The following is a 21086-nucleotide window of genomic DNA, read 5'->3' as shown; positions in this document are numbered from 1 at the left end:
AGGTGAGCATCATAGAATGCCAGTTTAATAGAACAAAGTATTCTTGCATTGAGGGAGTACTTGAGTGGAGGCCCAATGTCCATCGGCTACCTTAATACTAAACCTATACATATATGCAAATAGATCTATTTCCACATCCTCATATATAAATGTATTTACATATGTACATGCCTTTATTTAGACCTCTATAAATGTCCTTTGCTTCCTAGCTCTTTCCTCTATTTTCTTTTACTTTCCTCTTGTCCCATTATCATGCTCAGCCTTCATTTGGGTTTCAGTAATTCCTCTCAGTAACATTACCCTTGGTCACACCCTACCAAGCCTCCCACCTTCTCCTCACCACCGATTTGGATAACTTGTTGTTTCCTTGTCCCTGGGTTTGTTAACACCTTTCCCCCAACCTCCCCATCTCCCATGTCCCCCTGGAACTGTCAATCCCGTTGTTTTCTCCTCCAGGTTATTAATCCAATCTATCTTATTTAGACAGACCTGTGGAAATAATAACATGCACAAAAACAAGACAGAAAAACCAAGTAACAAACAAAACAACACCAATAAGCCAATGACAAAAAAAAAAACACAAGAAGAAGAAAGGAAAGCTTGTAGTTAGTTCAAGGACTGTTTGTTGGCTTTTAGGAGTGTTTTCCATTCAAGTCTGATGGGGTGCCGAGCCCTGGCCCCAAAGTCTATTTTTGGTATTCTCTGGAGACTTCTTTGCTCTGTTCCCCTTGCTGTTCTGTTGCACACCCTCAGTGTTTTGCCTTGGTGTGGTGGGATCAGATCGGACGGAATTCCCACACTGTATCTCCAGTGTTGTCCCCTGTAGGGCTATGGGTTAGTGAGGGGTGTCTTGTCTCATAGTGGGGCCGGCCATATGGTCTTCTCTGTGGATTGGCTGCTCTCAGTAGGAATATCGTCCTCAAGTCTTGGTGGGCCAGGATGTGCTCCACTCTCTTCCTCCCCCTTCATTTGCTCCCATGTGCTCTGATCAGACATGTCCCTCTCCTGGAGCTGCAGATTCAGTGATGTCCTCTGAAATAAATTATTCTTGGGGGAGAGGCAGGTGTCCACGTCGTAGTTGGGATTGCGGCTGGCCCCTCAGACCTCTCCACTGGTTCCCTACTTCATGCTGGTATGTTGCATTCACATCTTGGAACACTGGGTTGAGGTCCGGTCCCTCTTTCCACCAGGGAGCTTTAAGGCCTGTTAATTTAGAGGAGAGCCACTTTCTCCATGCTGACCTCAAACACCACTTTTATACACTCTTTTTGGCTACGCCTGAATATGCTCCTCTGTTACTAGAGAAAGTCTAAGCAACGTCAGCATTTCAGTGGTTTCCTGTGCATACTGAGGAACCTGTCCCTGGTATGGCATTATTTGTCAAAAGAGAATCGGGTGAGACCAGCTTCATACTCAGGTACAGCAATGAGAGTCCCAAGAGGGGCACTTTGTTCTCTATCCATGCACCATTCTGGAAAAGGTGCCCTCCCGGATATCTGTCTTGGACCTGAAAGATGCCTTTCCCACACTGCACAATCCGACGCTAATCAGACAAAAGACAATAACTGTACCTGCAAGCCACCAGAGGATTTGCAAGTACTTTTTTTAAAAGGTCACGCAAGTAAAACCGTTAGAATTATTCTTTCTTGCTACTTTGCATTGTGCCTACATCATCTAAATCCCCTTTTATTGACCAGCTACAATCAGCAGTTAACGTGCTGGCTGACATCTCTTAGGAAAGTCCATGTTGGATCTGTTTAGAGGCCCTAGACTGCTCTGGGGAAGGATGGCCAGCCACCTTACAGCTTTGAGCCCAGAGGGATTCATGTACTATTCAAGCCCTCTGGATCTCAACATATACAGACACATATGCACATACATATATACATACACAGACACACGTGTGCACATGCACCGAAGAAGGGCTTCACTCCTCCAGGTGTAGGGCTGGTTTATACTGGCATTGCCCGTAAAGCCAGGGTGCTCTTTGTGTCTGCAGAAATATATGCATTAACCTATTTTCTGAATTAGCACACTCGACATCAAGACCAGGTGCATTGGTTACAATGCAGTCTCAGGTTAATTTCCTAGTGGCAGCTGTTCCCCAGAATCGGTGGGGCTTAGACATGCCGGCAGTGACTCAGGGTGGAATTTTCACCCCGCTCAAGGAAGAAAACCGTGTCAATAAAACGGGCCAAGTTCAAGAATAGAGCCACCGGTTTCCGGAATGACAGGCTCAAGCTGTTAGGTTTCTTGGGTGGGTAATACCTTGTTCGGTTCTTGGCTTTGCAGGAGAATGGATTGTAATCCAAGTGGGTTTTTATAAAGGACGGGAGAAGTTTCAGGTTTTACAGTCTCAAAGGAGTACTTGCTATTTCAGGGATGTGTGCCCAACTGTGGAAGCCAAGTTAGGGCTCACAAATGGACACGGACCACCCCGTGGGGGTGAAGGGCCTTGATGTGTGTAAGGAAGGGGTGTGTCCCTTTGAACACGGACCCTTCAGATGGGTATCCTCCCGGACCTCATCCTCTCCAAGTGTCTGCGTGTGTCTTTTGTGTCCCGAGAAAGCGGCCATCCTAAGTACGAGCTACGGTGCCTGTCCATAAAGCATTTTCTGTGTTGGGCTAGTGAATTATCGAACACGAGATAGTGGGAGCCAGGAGGTCAAAAGCGCGGGCACTCTGGGGAGGCTGGCATCCAGAAAGGTCAGTGTGAAGCCCCACATTCATCAAGTCAGAAGTGAGGCTATCGGATGGGCTCCCGGCCTTGCAGCTGCTGGTTTGGCCATCGGGAAAGCTGAGTCCTTGCAGCCTGTAATGGAGACCGGGCAGTGCTATGAGCTGCTAGTGTTGCCTGCTCAAACCCACCAACCACTCTGCGGGACAAAGATAAGGCTGTCTGCCTCCCATAGGGATCTATAGTCCCGGTAACCTTCTATAGTCTGAAGAGACCCAGGACCTTGAGCTTTGTCTTGTGAGCTCTGGCTGACCTCAAGTGGCTCAGTTCGGGCAGCCGTGATCAGAACTGAACAGAGAAATGAAACAGGGGTGTGTCTTACACTTTCCTGGTTGCAGATAGAATTGTGGGACTCTGGGGTGTCAGCAACAATTCAGGAACAGTTGGATCCAGAGCACGGCAAGCGACAGGTAGCTGATTTCTTCATCTGTAAGGGCAATGAATGCAGATCCTACCTCTGAGGCTATTGGAGGGGATCCAGTAAGTTCTTCAGGGTGCTCGGAGTAGTGCTGTGAGTTGGCTGCTGTGTCCTGGGCAATCCCTCGTTCAGTGTACCCGGTTCTTGCCCACACCTTCCTCCTTGTCCCAGGAGTGCCCCTGAACCTGTGCCCGCCCAGCACTAGGAAGAACAGCATTGCTCTGTGCACCACACTGAGGCCTCTGTGGTGTGCCCCTCTGCCCCAGCCAGAGACACAGCACAGAATCCCTGGGGGGCTGCACATGGCCCACGCAGTCGGCTATTCACAAAGGTGGTCGGCTCGAGTACATTCAGGGGTGCCTTGGAAGAAAGACGGGGTGTTCTATTCTACCCCCAAAAGAACCCAGTTCTCCTCTGACACACCAGTCAAGAGTTGCTGCTACTGGCCATTGGTTTCTGTTTCTATGTTTGTTTGATGTATCCGAAAGTGCTTCCTATCGACAAGTAATCTTATCTTCAAAGAAAGCACCTCAGGAAATAATTACATCGATCAAGAAGGCGTTCCAGCTCAGTTCCACTCAAGTCTGTAAGTCTGATGCCAGTCCGTAAGTCCCGCTTCAGGGTTTTTAATTTTTAACAGTCATGTCAGTTGTCCAATGCCTGCGTACAGCCCTCTGAAACTGGGCACCAACTCTCATCCTGCACAGCTGTTGGGAAGTTCTCCCACCCACACATGGCTGTGAATCCCCCAGGACAACTCCAAGATCCCCCAGCTCACCTTGCCCTGTGGAGACTTGGAAGCAGCCCCTCAAGCCCAGAGTCTTTCCTCCCAACCTCTTTCTTCTCTACCCAGGCGAATGGGTTTCTGACAGCAGAGCACCATGCACCTGTCTCTCCGGGGCCTCCTCGCGTGTAGGGTAAAAGCCTTGCTCCCTGCCAAGCATCAAGACGGGGTCCCTGTGACCTTCCAGCTACTTCCCTTCCAGGATTCCCTTCTCTTCCTCCAGCCTTCCAAGTGCATCCCATCTCAGGGCCTTTGGATGTGCTGTTCCCTCTGTCTGCAGTCCTCTCCCGCCAGGTCTTCAGCTCTCACCATACAGTGTCACCCTTCAGAGACGCCCTTCCTGACTCCTTGTGCCGAAGCCCACTTCCTCCCCTGTCACGTCACTTGATCCCCGATCCTTGTCTGTGTCTCACCAAAACCAAACCCACGTCCAGGCAGACGGTCTTGTTCCTTTCCAGTCCCCGGGGCTAGAATGATGCTTCGTGCCTAGAAGAGTTTTTGAGTGAACCAAAAGCAGGTGACAAGTCACAGGAGTCTCTACCTCGTGCTCTTAAGCAGAAGCGGTTTCTTGCCAAGCCCTGGTTCAAAAAAAAAAAAAAAGATTTCCACTCCAGGTGCATTTTAAATCATTTTATTATTTTAAAAAAGTATCCTAATAGCCTCTACCCAACTCCCAAGTCACTGCAACCCTGGTTAAGTCGAGATTTACACGCACCCCCCCCATCCCCAGACAGGCCCCAAATGACCTTGGCAATGCAGCCCCTGGCCATGTTGTGCTTCCCAAAGCCCTAAGAAAATCCCATGTAGAAAAATACTTTACAAGGAATATGCACTCATCTCAGCTAGAGAAAAAATACAGCTTTTGGGGGGGACTGGGGGCATGTCACAGGGGCTGTACCCCAAATGCATAGGCAGGCGGGAGGAGGCTCACAGGGCAGAGGCGTTCCAGGAGGAGTTGGGAACAAGCCCCACGAGAAGCCGGAGAAATATTGCATATGAGGAAGCCCAGGTGGTGAGGTGGCCCACCACAGGCCTGGCTGCGTACGTCTGGGAGGATGACAGAGACCTGGGGGCCTAGGGGTGGGGGTGGGGTGGGGTGGGGTGCTAGTCAGGGCCAGGATGCATTAATCTGTCACCTGGAGTGTGGTGTCCAGCTCTGCTTCTTCATCGGAGTCCAGAGAGACTGGGCCACTTGCCTCAGATCACACAAGGGCACCTCAGAAGAAAGGCCTGGGATCGACTTGTGCAAAGGCAGCCACGGAAAACCCTGTGAGCATCATTCTACCCTGACACACACACAGGGGGCCCTGTGGGTGAGGAGCCCCTGGGCAGTGGCTGGGTACAGACCTTTGGGTGAGAGAGCACACCCCATCTCTGCCAGCCTGCCTCTCTTACACCCCACCTCGGCAGGTCCCTCCCTCTCCCCTCTCTCACTGAGGCGGGTTTTGAAGAGGCACTGCATGATTATGTATGTGTGTGTCATACATGAATCATAGTTCCATGGTTTCCAAGCTCCACTGAAATGGCAGGCCTCTTGGCCCTCCTGCATTTGAGGGGTTTGGGATGAAAGGGGGGTGTGCAGATGGACCAGTGACCCTGGGCCCTTAAAAAAACGAGGCTGGAGGGGCTGAGAGCCAGGAGCTGGACCCTGAGCTGGCCAACGAGCACAGAACCAAAGTCTCGAATCACAGAAGCTTCGGACCAGAGACACTGGAGTGATGGCATCACCCAGAGCATCCTGGGATCACAGCGTTTCCAGCTCACAGTTTCCTGAGTGAGGATGCAGTCCCCCAGCACCAGCGCTCTGAGCTTGGGAAGGGCTGAGCTCCCACGGAGAGGAACACCCTTCCTGGTGGCATACACTGACGTGGCCACCCAACCTCACCTTGAATGCTCCCCTGGTGCTGAGCCCGTATGGCTGCATCTACAGGATGTCCATGGTCATACCAGCTCCCACTTGCTCCCCTCTCAAGGAACAGGGAACTCCCCTTCCTGGAGGGAGCTCACACTCAGGGCAGCTCCTTCTGGCTCCACGGCTTTGCCTGGGAAACAGCAATCCCCACTCTGGACATTCTCGAGCCCGTGACCCTTCTAAGGAGGCCCAGCGTGGACTCATGGTTGAGCAGCCTGTCCCCAACGTTCTCACCTTCCCAGGAGGGCTCTTCCGGGCACATTGGAGACCCAGCTTGACAAAAGATCCAGATGTCACCCCCTCCCCCCCGGGGCACAGAGTCCCCTGCCTGGCACCTAGTCCCCTTTGAACCAGGGAAGAGAGACATGGTCCCATCCCTGGCATTGAGCCCGTGAGCAGAAAGATACACGAGTTCCAACAGGTTACAGGTCCGGGAGCCAGGATCCATCCACCTCTTGGGTCAGACTGCAAGCTGACTTCAGAGCATACGGGGACTGCGAGGGCCTGGTGTGCGTGGGGCCCGGCTGGCCTGAGCCAGTGGGTTTCGGCTGACTACCAGCTCCAGGATGTCACCCGCCTGGGCCAGAAGTGGCACCGCCAGGCAGCAGTCAAAGTCCCGTGTGCGGACGTGGTTGACCTGCAGGGGGCACAGACCAGGGGACAGAACTGAGTCAGCTAAGCCTCGAGCCAGCCAGCCCCACTTCTACCTGGACCCAAGGGCAAATCTCAACACACGCCAATGGAGGGAGTTGTTCTTCACTGAACACCTTTCCCAGTCCTAGCAGGAGCCAGCACCCTTTCACCCCTCTCCAGCCCTCGCTTCTCTCCCCTCGTAACGCACAGCGCCTAGCTCCAGGACTGTCACTGCTTTGTGTCCGTGGAGGAAGGAAGGGTCTTTGAACAGTTCGTGAAAATGTGGAATTAAAAGATGATGGGAACATTTTTTAAAGGATGATGGAATTTTCACACCAACTTTTGAAGCCCTCGCCTATGTGAACTTGATAGAGACCTTTGGAGTCAAGCAATGGGTGCTGGGTTTTTCAGCTCTTATCAACAGAGAAAACGCCCTAAGTCACTGTTAGCCCTGGGTGGTGCTAATCAAGGGCTAGAGGTTCGATTCTACCCAGAGGAGTTGGACGAAAGCCTTGGCAATCTATTTCAAAAAAAAAAAAAAAACCACCAGTGAGGACTCCAGAGAGCACAATTTGAATCTGACGTCCACATGGTAACCAGGAATGGGCATCAACATGACAAGTGTTTTACTTGCACAAATAAGGTGACAGTCACATCCAGGTCACAAGACTAGCTGGAGTGTGGGGGAGACTGACCCAGGATGACTGATCCCAAAGCAACTCAGAGCTTTCCCCTCGCTCTTGGGCAGGCTGCCTGACCCCGTAACCTTCTGACGCAAAGGGAAGTAACGGTGTTTGTTCTAGGGCAGTGGTTCTCAGCCTTCCTAATGTCCTGACCCTTTCATACAGTTCCTCATGTGGTGGTGAGCCCCCCAACCATAAAATTATTCTGTTGCTACTTCATAACTGTCATGTTGCTACTCTTATGAATCAGGGGAGCCCTGTGAAAAGGTCGTTCGACCCCCCAAAAGGGTCGTGACCCACAGGTTGAGAACCCCTGTTCTAGGGGAACCCAGGTGTCATTTCCTAGTTTCCTCCTTCCGATGTGCAGGCTGAGAAGGCCACATTTTTTAGACTAGGAGTCTGGATGAGGAGGAGCCGGGCTCGCACCAGCGCACAATGGATACGCAGTGTGAGCAATGCGTACCTCTCAGTGTGTGTTGAGCCATGGAGAGGTTGTGTCTGACTGCAACATAATGGCCTACTCTGATCAACTCCTGTGATCAATCCCTTTTTGATAGATGAGGAAGCTGAGGGAGAAGTAACCTCCCAAGACCACCCACTTGGGGCCAAAATGGGACTCTTTCTAAACCCTGTGGCTAGAAAACACAGCCCGTTCTATACATGAATCCTAGAGAGTCTTAGGGTATTGACCCCAAATTGCGTATATAGCAAGTGGAGGCCCCCAAAGCAAGCTGATGCCACGCTCAAGTTTGTACATATTCAGTGGTTTTTAAAAATAGCTCATATAAGCAGATTTTTAGGCACTGAGCAAGTAGAACCTGTCTGCTTGACATACCTGGTGTCAATTTGGGACTTGAGAGGATTAAGAGTGTAGGGGTGGAGTCTAGTCTGTCAATCAGGTCACAGCCAATGAGGCCTCTGTGTGGGCATGGCCTTCTCCTGAGAATTCTGGGAATTCCAAATTTACTCCCTTGGAAATGCTCTACTAACAAAACACATGTCACTATGCTGATAGACCCTGTGCCATGGGAGCTGGAGGAACCACGTGGAGACCCCTGCCAGTGCTGAGACCATTGGATCCACAAGACTTTCTACCCACTGCCCTATGATCGTCCTGCATTCAGCGTCATTACATGTGTTTTGTGAGTCTGAAGAGGACTTCATAGATTGGTATCGGACATAGGGGCTAATATTGGACTTATGGGCTTGGGCTGCACTGGGTTGGGATGCTTTCTTAATGTACAATTACCCTTTATATAAAACTCTCTCTTAGACACATCTGCGTATTTATGGATTTGTTTCTCTAGTCTACCCAGACTATCATACCTGCCAAGTGCACCCAGCCTCTCTGCTTAGCCTGAGACAGGCCTACAGTCACAAGGACTCGGACAACTCCTGTCCTCCATCTCTCTGCCGATCAGTCCTAACATCCCTTGAGTTCACTCCGTGGCCCGGCCCACCTGGGCTGCCCTGCCCAGCCTCACCTGGAGGACCCTGTCAAAGGGCCGGAGGCCCCCACGCTGGGCTGGTCCGTCAGGTCGCACGGTGTGCACATAGACACCCTTCTCCAGGAGGCCGTCTGAGACGCTGAAGCCAAAATCATTCCTCATGGGGTCCTTGTGCAGGGTCACCTAGCAGCAGCAGAACAGAGGACTCTGGGACTCTGACTGGCACCTCCACACCCCATGGTAGCCCACAGTCCTCTGTCTGGGGACCCAGCCCCCAGCCCATTTGAGCAGCTGTACCCTCCACAATATATTGCCTCACTATACCAGGTTTGGGGTCCTTGTCAGAGTCCCTTAGGAGGGTCTTTCCCTGCAGTCCTGATTTTGACAAGGAGCCAGTCTTGTCGGGCACTGGTGTGATTTCCACACCGCCGAACACACGCTCATTGCCCATTTTAACCAAGAGGCTTCTGGGGACCATTAAGTTGGGCCAGAATTTTTTTCTACTGTTTTTTTTCTTTTCTACTTAGTAACTTGTTTATTGATGGTAAAAGACATTTGCTCCTCATTTAAGATAGCAATGTAAAAGATTTTGTGTTTTCTAAGTTAACCTATGATCACATGAGGGAGGAAACAATGAGTCCACTTAGCAATCTCAAGCCGGGGGTGGGTGGGGGGTGGGTGTGTGTGTGTGTGTGTGTGTGTGTGTGTGCCGCGTGCACGCACATTATGCCTATCTACATCAGAGGTTCTCAACCTGTGGGTCTCGACCCCTTGGGAGGGGGTCAAACTGTCCTTTCACAGGGGTCGCCCAATTCACAACAGTAGCAAAATTACAGTTATGAAGTAGCAACAAAAATAATTTTAGGGTGAGGGGGTCACCACACATGAGGAACTGTATTAAAGGGTCAAGGCAGGAGGAAGATTGAGAACCACTGATGTACATGTTCATGTGGGTTGTAGGTGTATCTATGTGTGTGCGCATGTATGTCTATCTAAGGAGCCCTGGTGGCCTTGGGCTGCTAATTGCAAGATTCGTATCGTAGTTCAAACTCACCAGCCAGGCCTCAGGAGAAAGATGAGATGACCTGCTTCCATGAAGACGTACAGTCGCTATGAGTTGGAATCAACTTGATGGCAGTGAGCTGGTTTCTTTTGGGTTTAGAATGTCTGTCTGTATGAGTGTATCTCTATGTATATACATGTGTGCATGAGCGGAAGCATACAGGCGCATGTGCATGTATGTTTGTACATGTCTGTGTGCTAAGGAACCCTGGCACTTAAAGCACTCAGCTGCAAGTGAACCCACCGCAGGGAGAAAGACGTGGTGATCTGCCCCCATAAAGATGTGGCACCGAGCAACAATGTTCACGTGTGTGTGTGTGTGTGTGTGTGTGTGTCTAGCACCCAAATGATGGGCATTTCAGGTAGCTCGGATCAAGTCCCTCTTTCATGGCCAAGGAGAGCAAAGCCAGGAGAGGGCAAGAACCCATCTGGAAACACCTGGGAGGTCCTGATGCTGCCCAGACACAGGCCCAGCACCCACCTTGTGCATCTCCAATGGCACTGGCATCAGCAGCTCCTGCATCTCCTCTGGGGGAGGGCGGACCTCCCGGCTCCTCCGCCAGGGCCCGGGGCTCAGCCTGCTCTTGAGAGCCACGTCATGATGCACAGAGCCCGTCATGATGGATGCCTGCGGATGACACAGCTCTTCACATGGTCAGGTGTTCGTTCATCCAGCACTGATGAATGCTTACCATGTGCCAGTCTCCAGGGGCACAAGATGAACAACACCGTCACCGCCCACTCAGGGCTCTCCATTCAATCGTGGAGGTGGGGTCATTCATCAATCACACTGACAATAAGAGGATAACCATCCAGGTTTATACCACATTTGGTCTGTGCTAAACTCAGCTCTAAGCACTTTACACATGTTACCTTCTGCCATATTGTGAGGCTGGGAAAGCCTGCTGTTTTCTCCATTCTACAGAGGAGAAGTTCACTGCCAACTATGTTTTCTTCAACAGGGACTATACACGGAAGCTTCCCAGATGGGACACACAGAAATCAAACATCTGTTTGAAGGGATGATGGAGAAAGTAGCAGCCAAAACTAGGCCAGGGCTGACTAGGGAACAGACCATCAATTGCTCACATGAAAGTTCAAGTTGAACTTGAAGAAAATGAAAACAAATCCATGAGAGCCAAAAATACCACTGTAAGTACAACTATACGCCACCTGAATGTTGAGAACATCTCAGGAATAGATTTGACTCACTGAATACTAATGACCTGATGGAACTGGGAGATGTCATCAAGAGCAACAGACATACAGAAAGCAAAAGGTCATTAAGAATCTAGGAAGGAAAGAAACGAACAAAGTGCATGTTAGAAAGGGCACCCAAACGTGCTCTTTCTCAGAGAGTAGCTACCGCACGTGGAAGAAACGAGGAAGTGAAAGAGCGCAACCGAAGTTTTCAAAGGGCATCTGGAGAACACAAAGTCAAGTACTAGTGAAATGTATAAAGACCTGGAGTTTGCAAACCAAACAAGGAAGCACATTTCTCAGCATATCTCAAGCTCCAAGAACTGAAGGAAAAACTCAAGGCGTGCGTTGCAATGTTGAAGGCGTCTATAAGCAAAATATCGAAGGATGCAGGAAATATCAAAAAGATGGTGGAAGGAAAGCAGAGTCATTGTACCAAAAAACACTAGATGACATTCGGTCATTTCAAGAGGTAGCATATGATCAAGAAACACCGGGACTGAAGAAACAAGTCCAACCTGGACTGAAGGCATTAATTAAAAGCAAGGCTGCAGGAATTGGCAGAATATCAATCAAAATGCTTCAATAAGCTCCTGAAGAACTGGAAGCGCTCACTCACCTACTCCAAAGAAATCAGCAAGACAGTTACCTGCCAACTGACTGGAAGAGATCCATAGGTGTGCCCACTGCAAAGAAACGTGATGCAAAAGATGCAGAAATTATCAAATAATAGCGTTAAAATCACATGCAGTTAAATTTGTCTGAAGATCGTTCAACAATGATTGCAGGGAGCTGTCAGAATTTTACAGGCAGCTGGCAGAAGTTTAAGCCATATTCAGAAGAGGAGGTGGAACAAGGAACATCACTGCTGATGCCAGTTAGCTACTGACTGAAAGGAGAGAATCCCAGAAAGATGTTTATGTTAGGTAGCCAGACAGGGAGTTGTCCCCCTCTATGCCAAGGTGCCCCTACAGGAGGTTGCTGCAGAGAATTAGGTGAGTCCAATCAGCCATAAAGGCTAGAAGCCATGCACAAATTCAGGCCTTTGAGACAGGAAGGCAGTACACCTGGGAGGATCCCAATCTAGGTCAGGTGAATGAACTTAATTCAGCCAATGGGGTCAACCAGGACCATCGACCACGCCTCCCAGCAGAGGGTCCTGAAAAAGTCAGAATGAGGAGCCCAGCCCACCTTTCCAGCTGCTCTTTGTCTGTTTCCCCCCACCCACCCCCAGGATTATCTTGGGCCTCAGGTTTCCACATGTGGGTGTGAAGTGCCCCTTGGGTACCTGTTTAAAACCTGCAACTTCTGTCCTTTTTAAAAAACTCACTTGGATCACAAACCAGGCTTTGGCGTGAATTCTTTCTCCTGTGAAGCCCAAGATCAAGGTATTTCCCACCTGAGGAATCTAACACTTACTTGTGTTTTATTGACTATGCTGAAGCATCCAATGATGTGAATCATAACAAACTCTGGATAGCATTGAGAAAATGGAAATTCCAGAACACTCCAGGTGGATGAAGAGGCAGTCATTTTAACGGAAGAAGGGAGTACTGCATGGGTAAGGTGAGGACAGGTGTGCATCAGGGTTGACCCCTTACAATACTTATTCAATCTGTATGCTGAGGCAATAATCAGAGAAGCTGGACTATATAAATAAAGCGAAATGGAAGAAGGCTTACCAACAACATGTGATATGCAGATGACAACCTTGCTGACTGGACGTCAGGGACTTGAAGAATTTACTGATGAAGATGAAGGATTGCAGCCTTCAGTATGGGTTACAACTCATTGGAAAGAAAGCCCAAATCTTCACCACTGGATCAATAAGTAACAACATGGCAAATGGAGAAAAGATCGAAGTTGTCAAGGATTGAAATTTGCCAGGATCCACAGCCAATGCTTAGGGAAGGAGCAGTCAAGCTGTCAGACTACACACTGTCAATCGGCTGCACCAGACCTCTGCAACGCGTTGAAGAACAAGGATGCCAATTTGAACAGGAATGTGCACCTAGCCCAAACCATAGTGTTGTCAATCAACACATACACATGTGCAAGTTGGACAATGGATACAGAAGACTGAAGAATTTATGCATTTAAATGAGGGTTCTCACACGCGGCTGGTGAGTTGATGCTGACTTGTGGCAGCCCTGTGGAAGAGTAGGATTGCCCTTGTGGGTTTCCGAGGTTGTGACTGTTCATGGGTATGGGAAATAGGTTATTCCCCAGGCTGTCCCCCTCATATTTATTCCAAACTTTAGGTGCTGCTTGCTAACACATGGTCAATGGCCATACACTTGGAGGTCAACTGCTTGAAGGTTATCTCCCCGAGGGTTATCAGCCATCTGGAACAATCAGACCTATTGTCTGTCCCACCCTAAGTAGGGCCCACTACCTTCTGATAAGGATAATGGATTGTTTCCCTGAAGGAGAGCCCAAAGGCAAGGTCAAGCCAACTCGGGGAGGACCAAGGTTAGGCTGCCATCTTTTCTAGAGTTCACCCATCTTGTCACATGTGTACCCCTAGTGCCTCCCCTTCCTATTGTGTGTACACCTCTAGTTTGTCCCCCACCTGTTGCATCTATGCCCATTGTACAACCTCTTCCTGTTATGCAAGTGGTTACCTGTAATTAGGGGGGCTTGAATGCCCCCTGAGTGTATATAAACCTTGACTGGCAATATATTCGTTCTCTCTGCATGGATCCAGCTGCTGAGATCATGGCTGTCTTAGAGGTTGCATACCTTATCTTGTCTGATGTCTATTTCATTTTACCCCCAAATACACAACCATCCCTTGGACTCGTGAGATTGTGGAGGCTGTTACCCCACACATGGGAATAGAAAGTAAGTACCATGACTGCTGTGGGAAACTGACACTGAGGGAAACATGACGAGGACTATATTCCCTAACTTATAACAGAGGGAATCTGGAAAGCTGGTATTTCACGGTAGGAAAGCCACCACTTTGCTAAGTTAGAGGTAAAGTTCAAGTACATTATCCTGCTTTAAAGATCACACCCACAGATTCTCCCCTAACAGCTAGGCTGCCTTAAAGTGAGCACATGGTTGATTTTATCTCCCTACAGATAGCATCCTGTTGCTATCTCTTCCCTGCTGTCACCCTGTCCCCCTCATACCTTCCCCAATGCAGGTATTAGGTTCCCTCACCTGTGAGCTCAGGGACTTTACTGTAGATTCCACCCACCTTGTGACATATGTAACTATTGAATATGCATGGCTTATGGCTACCTATAAATATCCCAAGTTAGTAAAGACACTCTCTCCCCTCTCTCTTCTCCCACCTCCACATGGACCATCAAGAGGGGCTGAGGTGAGCACGCTACCATAAAATGTATCTGACTCCTTTTTTTACTCTCTCTATCTTCTATGATTTTACTGTAATCTTTATGTATTATTGCTGTACAGTTGCGCCTACAGAGCCTTCAGTTGTTAGAGGCTGGTTTCCTCTGACAGACTGCCAGAAGACCAATCAAATCAGTCTTGGAAGTAGTACAGTCAGAATGTTCCTTAGAAGTGAAGACGGAAAGACTTCATCTCAAGTACTTTGGACATATAATCAGGAGAGAGCAATCCTTGGAAAGGGACATCAACTTGTTAAAGAAGTAGGTCAGTGTTCTTTGGTGCTTCCTTCCCCCACTATCATGACCTCAATTCTACCTTACACATCAGATTAGACCAGAGCATGCACACTGCTACAGATAAGAACCCACAACACAGGGAATCCAGGACAGATAAACCCCTCAAGGCCAACAAGAAGAGTAGAGAAACCAGGAGGATTAGGGCAGGGTGAGGGGAGAAAGGGGGAATCAATTACAAGGATCAGTCTAGAACCCCCTCCCAGGGGGACAAAGGACAGAAAAATGGGTGAGGGGTGATGGAGGACGATGTAAGATATGAAAATAATAATCTATAACTTATCAAGGGTTCATGAGGGAGGGCGGGTGGGGGAAGGAGGGGGAAAATGGGGAGCTGATATCAGAGGCTCAAGTGGGAAGAGAATGCTTTGAAAATGATGATGGCAGCATATGTGCAAAGGTGCTTGACACACTGGATGAATGTATGGATTGTGATAAGAGATGTAAGAGCCCCCAATAAAAGTATTTAATTTTAAAAAAGGAAGAAAATAAAGAAGAAGATTGTCAAGGAAATGGACTGCACAGTGGGAGCGACAACGGCTCGGGTATAAGGACCACTGAGTGGATGGCAGAGGGCCGGGCAGTGTTTTGTTCTGTTGTACACGGAGCAAGTGAGGAAAGCAAGGCTCAGGGAGACCCAGGTTTGAAGGCCAGAGTCTGGTTTTAAGTTGAGGCTCTTTACCACTCCGCTATCATGCTTTCCATGAAAAGGATCAGGAAACAATTGGAGCTCGGGGAATATGGCTGACAGATCCGAACAAGCACAGGAAGAGCACCTCAGCAGTGTCTAGTGGGGCTCTGGAGTAAAAAACTCAACGTAAAAGAGAAGTAGACCCACACTTCTTAAAGTGGGGGGAGCGGGGGCGAGCAACACCTGCTGACAGACTCCTCTTCGCCAGTGACCATCGGCAGGAGCCACTCTGCGAGCTCTGCTCTGATGCTCCCCGGCACCGCCCATTATTCGCAGCCACTGAGGCCACCCAGCCAGCCAAGCTTCTGACTGTGTGACAGACAGCAGTGTGTGGACAGCTTGCTGCACACATAATACATGACCTAGTAGCTCGTGCACCACTAGCAGGTGTACCCCGATGTTTAGGAAACAGCATTCAACCAGAGCAAACACAAAACATAGAGAGAAAAAACAACAACACAACCAACCCCCCACCAACCACACCCAACAGGGTACACAGAAGAAGAGGCCCATGATAGGCAAAGCACCTCTCAAAAAGTACAGAACCTACCACACAGATACAGTAATCCAAACGGCCTGGTCCTGGTACAACAGTGCCTACAAGTATCAGTGGAACAGGATCGAAAACCCAGAAATAAAAGCATTCACCAACAGGCAACCGATTTTCAACAAAGTACCAAAAAACATTAATCAGCAAAGGGACACCTTCTTCAACAAATTTTGCTGGAAAACTAGATCTCCATCTGCAGAAGAATGAAACATGGCCCAGACCTCACCCTGTGTACAGAAATGAACTCCTAATGGATTAAAGACCTAAATATAAATCCCAGTGCTATCAGTTCATCAATGAGAAAATTGGGACAACCTTAAGCGCCTTAATGCAGGGCATACACAGACTACCAAATATAGTACATGAAGCCCACACAGTGTCTATTTTGGAAAACATAACTGGAGGACTATTAAAATAAACCACTTATGCACATCAAAACATATCATCAAGAGTTCAATGAGAACTCATGGATAAGGAAAACAATCTTTAGCAATGACCAAATGGACAGAGGATTAATTATTATAATCTCTAAAATTCTGCAACACCTCAGTAAGAAAAAGCCCCCACCAATGATCCAATTAAAAGGTGGGCAAAGGACACAAATAGACAATCTACAAAGGACGTCACAGTGGCTAACAAAGAGATGGAAAGGCTCAAGATCACTAGCCACCTGGGAGATGCCAATCAAAACAATGATACAGCACCTCTCGCCCACAATGATAGCTCAATTACAAAGCACAAACAAAGAAACAGAGAACAACACATTCTGGAGAGGGTGTGGAGACACATGAACTATTCTACACTGCTGGTGGGCTTGTGAATATGCCGCACTACTGTGGAAAGGGATATCAAGCCACTTAAAGCAATAGAAACAGAAATACGATCCAGCAATACCTTTGTTGGACATATACCCCAAAGAAATAAAGCCAGAACACATACAGACACGTATGCTCTCCCATGTTTGTGGCAGCACAGTTCACACTAGCAAGAAGCTGGAAACAGCCCGAATGCCCATCAGTAGATGAATGGATAAAGAAACTGCTGCATACACACAATGGAATTCCATGCACCCCTGAAAAATAGCAATGAGACCATGAAACGCCTCTGCAAGAGGGACCTGGAAATCATTATGCTGAATGAAGTCAGTCATTCACAGCAGGACAAATACTGTGTGAGTCCACTACTGTCAGGCTTTCGCTCCCAGATAAGTCAATCTTCTAATCTGGTCGGTCTCCCAAGCAACAAGATAGCCCGCTTTGACCACATACCACCCCCTTCACATGTACATCTTAAAACCAACTTTGACAGCGGAGTCCTCACCTCGGCTGGGACAAGTTTGCTTTAAAGGTAGGGGGGTAGATGGTAGAAGACAATCCTGCCACATGACATGCACTAAGGTGACCCCAAATAAAGACGCTCCTACAAGAGTGATAAGAAACCTTACTGGAAATTCAAGTCCAGATGAGGGCGAGGGGGCATTTATGCCTCAGAGAAGGTGATTCCACTTCTGGTTGTGGGTAAATGGGGAGGAACAAACTCCCACTGGGAAAAAATAATCAACAAGAACTCAAGGGTAGAATATGCCCAGTACCATGCTCCCAATTGGACACTTTTGACCTAGTTTCTATACAGTTCCTGGGGATTGAGGCTGTGTGCTGTAGACCGCTGCGCTTTGGACCCCGTCCTTTCGAGGTGCACAACATTCTTCAGAGCCAACACTAAAAGGAGAAATCCCATTAAGTTAACTGGGCTTTACCTCAAACTCACCTGAAGCCCTTGAACTGAGCACTGAAACCCCCTTGTGTGAGAAGAAGCAGATGACTGTTATCCCAACGTTATGGAATTGGCCATCATTGGACTTTGGTTTGGATTTTTTTTTAACCTTAGGGTGCCCAATGAATGGTGGCCCAGGACTACCATATATTTACTATTTTAATGCTCTCCTTGATTTATTGTGACATATCTTAATCTAGTAGGCATGGCTCTGCCTTTTTGAATGATTGCTATTGAACGTTCTGCCTATCACAACCCCATTTTTTGTGTAGACAGTGTCTAGTCACTTAAGAGTTTAATATGTATAGGTCAACAACTCTTGTATTGCAATTTGAAAAGCTGGACTATAGTTTTAGAATTTCCTTTTCTCAACAGTGTTTTCAATTCTATATGATTAACTAAATTAATGACTATCAGAGGGATGACTGATAGTGTTCTTTATCATAAAATGATAATGACATTGCTTAAATGGGCCAGAGACCTATGAATGGACAAACAATAGATATATGATTGGATTTTGGGTTCACACTAGCCCCAATCTAAGAACAATCAGTCTTCTTTGGTCTTCCTTATTCAGTGTCCAACTTTCACATGCACATATAGCGATTGAAAACACCATGGCTGGGGTCAGGAGCACCCTAGTCCTCAAAGTAACACCCTGACTTTTCTATTAGTAAATCATTTTACTGGGGGGCTCTTACAGCTCTTATAACAGTCTATACATCAATTGTATCAAACACACTTGCACATATGCTGCCATCATTGTATTCAAAACATTTTCTTTCTGCTTGAGCCCTTGGTATCAGCTCCTCTATTTTCCCTCCCTCCCCCCTCTCCCACCTCGTGGACCCTGGTAAATTATAAATTATTATTATTTTCATATCTTACACCCTCCACTGTCCCCCTTTACCCGTATTTCTGTTGTTTGTTTCCCTGGGGGCAGGTGGTGGTGGTCATACATCAATCATTATAGTTGTTTCCCTGTTTCTCCCACTTCTCCCCACACATTCATGGCATCACTACTCCCATTACTATTCCTGAGGGGTTTATGTGTCTTGGATTCCATGTGTTGAGAGTTCTTATCTGGATTTGTAAGGTAGAACTCTAGGGTCATGATAGTTGTGTGTGTGTGTGTGTGTGTGTTGTGTGTTCCATCAGTGTTATGTTGCACCCTGGCTGTCTTGTTCTTTCCTTGGTAACATTCTGACTTTTCAATACTTTAAAGAGGTCTTGTACAGCAGATTTACCAATGCAGTGCATTGTTTGATCTCTTAACTGCTACTTCAATAAGCATTGATTATTGGATCATTGATCCAAGCAAGACACAATCCTTTAAAACTTCAATTGTTTCTCTGTTTAATATGAGATTACCTACTGGTCCAATAATGAAGATTTTGGTTTTCTTGAGTTGTAATCCATACTGAAGGCTGAGTTCTTGATCTTCATTAGCAAGTGCTTCAAGCCCTCCTCACTTTCAGAAAGCAAGGCTTCACTACAATCTTGAGGCCACATTATTCTTCATGTGAACCATGAAGATGATTTGCTCAGTATACAGATTGAGTAAGTATGGTGAGAGGATGCAACCCTGATCTACACCATTCTTGATTTTCAACCATGCAGTATGCCTTTATTCTGTTTGTACACATGCCTCTTGATTCAAGTATGAGTTCTACATGTATGAGTTCTACATGTATGAGTTCTACATGTATGAGTTCTACATGTATGAGTTCTACATGTATGAGTTCTACATGAGCACAATGCGGTGCTCTGGGAATCCCATTCTTCTCAAGGCTGTCCATAGTTTGTTAAGCCCCACACAGTTGAATGTCTTTGCATAGTCACCAAAACACAAGTAAATGTCTTTCTGGTATTCTCTGCTTTTAGCCAAGATTCATCTCACAATAGCAATGACCTCCTGGGTTCCAAGCCCTTTTATGAATCCAGTGTGCAACCATTAATGTACTTCTGCAACTGTGATTGGATCATCTTCAGCAAAATTTCACTTGCATGTGATATCAGTGATACTGTTCTTTAATGTAAGCACTCTGTTTGGAATGGGTACCATTCTTTGGAATGGGTACCATTCTTTCTTTGGAATGGGTACCATTCTTTCTTTGGAATGGGTACCATTCTTTCTTTGGAATGGGTACCATTCTTTCTTTGGAATGGGTACCATTCTTTCTTTGGAATGGGTACCATTCTTTCTTTGGAATGGGTACCATTCTTTCTTTGGAATGGGTACCATTCTTTGGAATGGGTACCATTATGGATCTCTTCCAGTTAGTTGGCCAAGTAGCCGTCTTCCAAATTTCCTGGCATAGAGTGAGGACTTCCAGGATTCATCAGCTTGTAGGAACATTTCAATTGATGCTCCATGGATTCCTGGATTCCATTGATTCCTTGGTTTTGGTTAATGCTTTCAGTGCAGCTTGGACGTCTTCCTTCAGTGCCATTGGTTCTTGCTCATATGCAACTTCCTGAAATGGTTGAATGTTGACTTGTACTTTTTGGTGTGTATTCTTTCCATCTTCTTTTATTGTTTCTTTTATCTTTCAATATTACAGCTCAAGGCTTGAACTTTATCTTGAGTTCATCCAGTTCAGGATATTCTCAGTGTGTTCTTCCTTTCTGGTTTTTTACCCCGAGATCTTTGCACACTTTCTTATAATATCTGACTTTGTCTTCTCAAGCTGTTCTTTGAAATGTTCTGTTTAGCTCTTTTACTTAATCATTTCTTCCATTTGCCTTAGCTACTCTGTGATTAATAAAAAAGTTTCAGAGTCTCTTCCAACATCCACACTGGTCTTTTCCCCTCTGACTTTTTAATGACATTTTGCTTTCTTCATGAATGACACCCTTGAGGTCCTCCCACAGCTCTTCAGGTCGCTGTCATTAGCATTCAATACATCATATCTGTTCTTGAGATGTCCTTCAAACTCAGGTGGGATAGACTCTAGGTCATAATTTGGATCCCTTGGACTTGCTTTCATTTTCTTCAGCATCAACCTGAATTTAGCTGTGAACAATTAAAGATCTGCTCCACAGCCAGCCTCTGGCCTGGTTTTAGCTGCTGCTATGGAGCATCTTCATCAACTCTTTCCACAGATGTCGTCCATTTGCTTTCTGTGTATTGCATCTTGGAAGTTCACCTGTGTAGTCCCCTTTGTGTTGCTGAAAAGAGGTATTTGGCATGAAGAAATCAATAGTCTTGCAAAATTCTGTCACGCAGTCTCTGGCTTCATTTTTTTCACCAAGGCCATATCCTCCTTTCTTTCCTTTTCCATATTTTCACGACTGCTCTTTCCTCTTTGTTTCCAACTTTTGCATCCCAATCACTAATAATTATCAATGCCTCTTGATGGCATGTTTGATCAATTTCAGATGGAAGATGCTGGTAAAATTCTTCCGTTTCTTCAGCTCTTTGGTGGTTGGTGCATACATTTGAATTATGGTTGTACTGCCTGGATTTCCTTGCATGTAGTTAGATATAATCCTATCATAGATAGCATTGTACCTCAAGAGAGATCTTGAAAGGTCTT

At 47.2% G+C, this 21086-nt stretch overlaps 1 protein-coding gene across 1 annotated transcript in view; it reads right to left on the bottom strand.

Annotated features, from left to right (window-relative positions):
• Positions 1–6329: 6329 nt before the first annotated feature.
• The window catches only part of GRIP2 (glutamate receptor interacting protein 2), a 71570-nt gene continuing 56813 nt past the window's right edge, over positions 6330–21086 (bottom strand). Inside the window, exons 22-24 of the mRNA XM_075550894.1 lie at positions 10159–10305; positions 8652–8798; positions 6330–6488 (exon numbers count right to left, since the gene is read on the bottom strand). Coding sequence (XP_075407009.1) covers positions 6330–6488; positions 8652–8798; positions 10159–10305 — 453 coding nt within the window. The remainder of the gene's footprint in view (positions 6489–8651; positions 8799–10158; positions 10306–21086) is intronic.

The sequence above is a fragment of the Tenrec ecaudatus genome, chromosome 5 (genome assembly GCF_050624435.1).
Source record: "Tenrec ecaudatus isolate mTenEca1 chromosome 5, mTenEca1.hap1, whole genome shotgun sequence".
In the NCBI taxonomy this organism is placed as follows: Eukaryota; Metazoa; Chordata; class Mammalia; order Afrosoricida; family Tenrecidae; genus Tenrec; species Tenrec ecaudatus.
The sequence above is the reverse complement of the archived record's forward strand: the minus strand, read 5'-3'. Positions and strand labels throughout refer to the sequence as shown.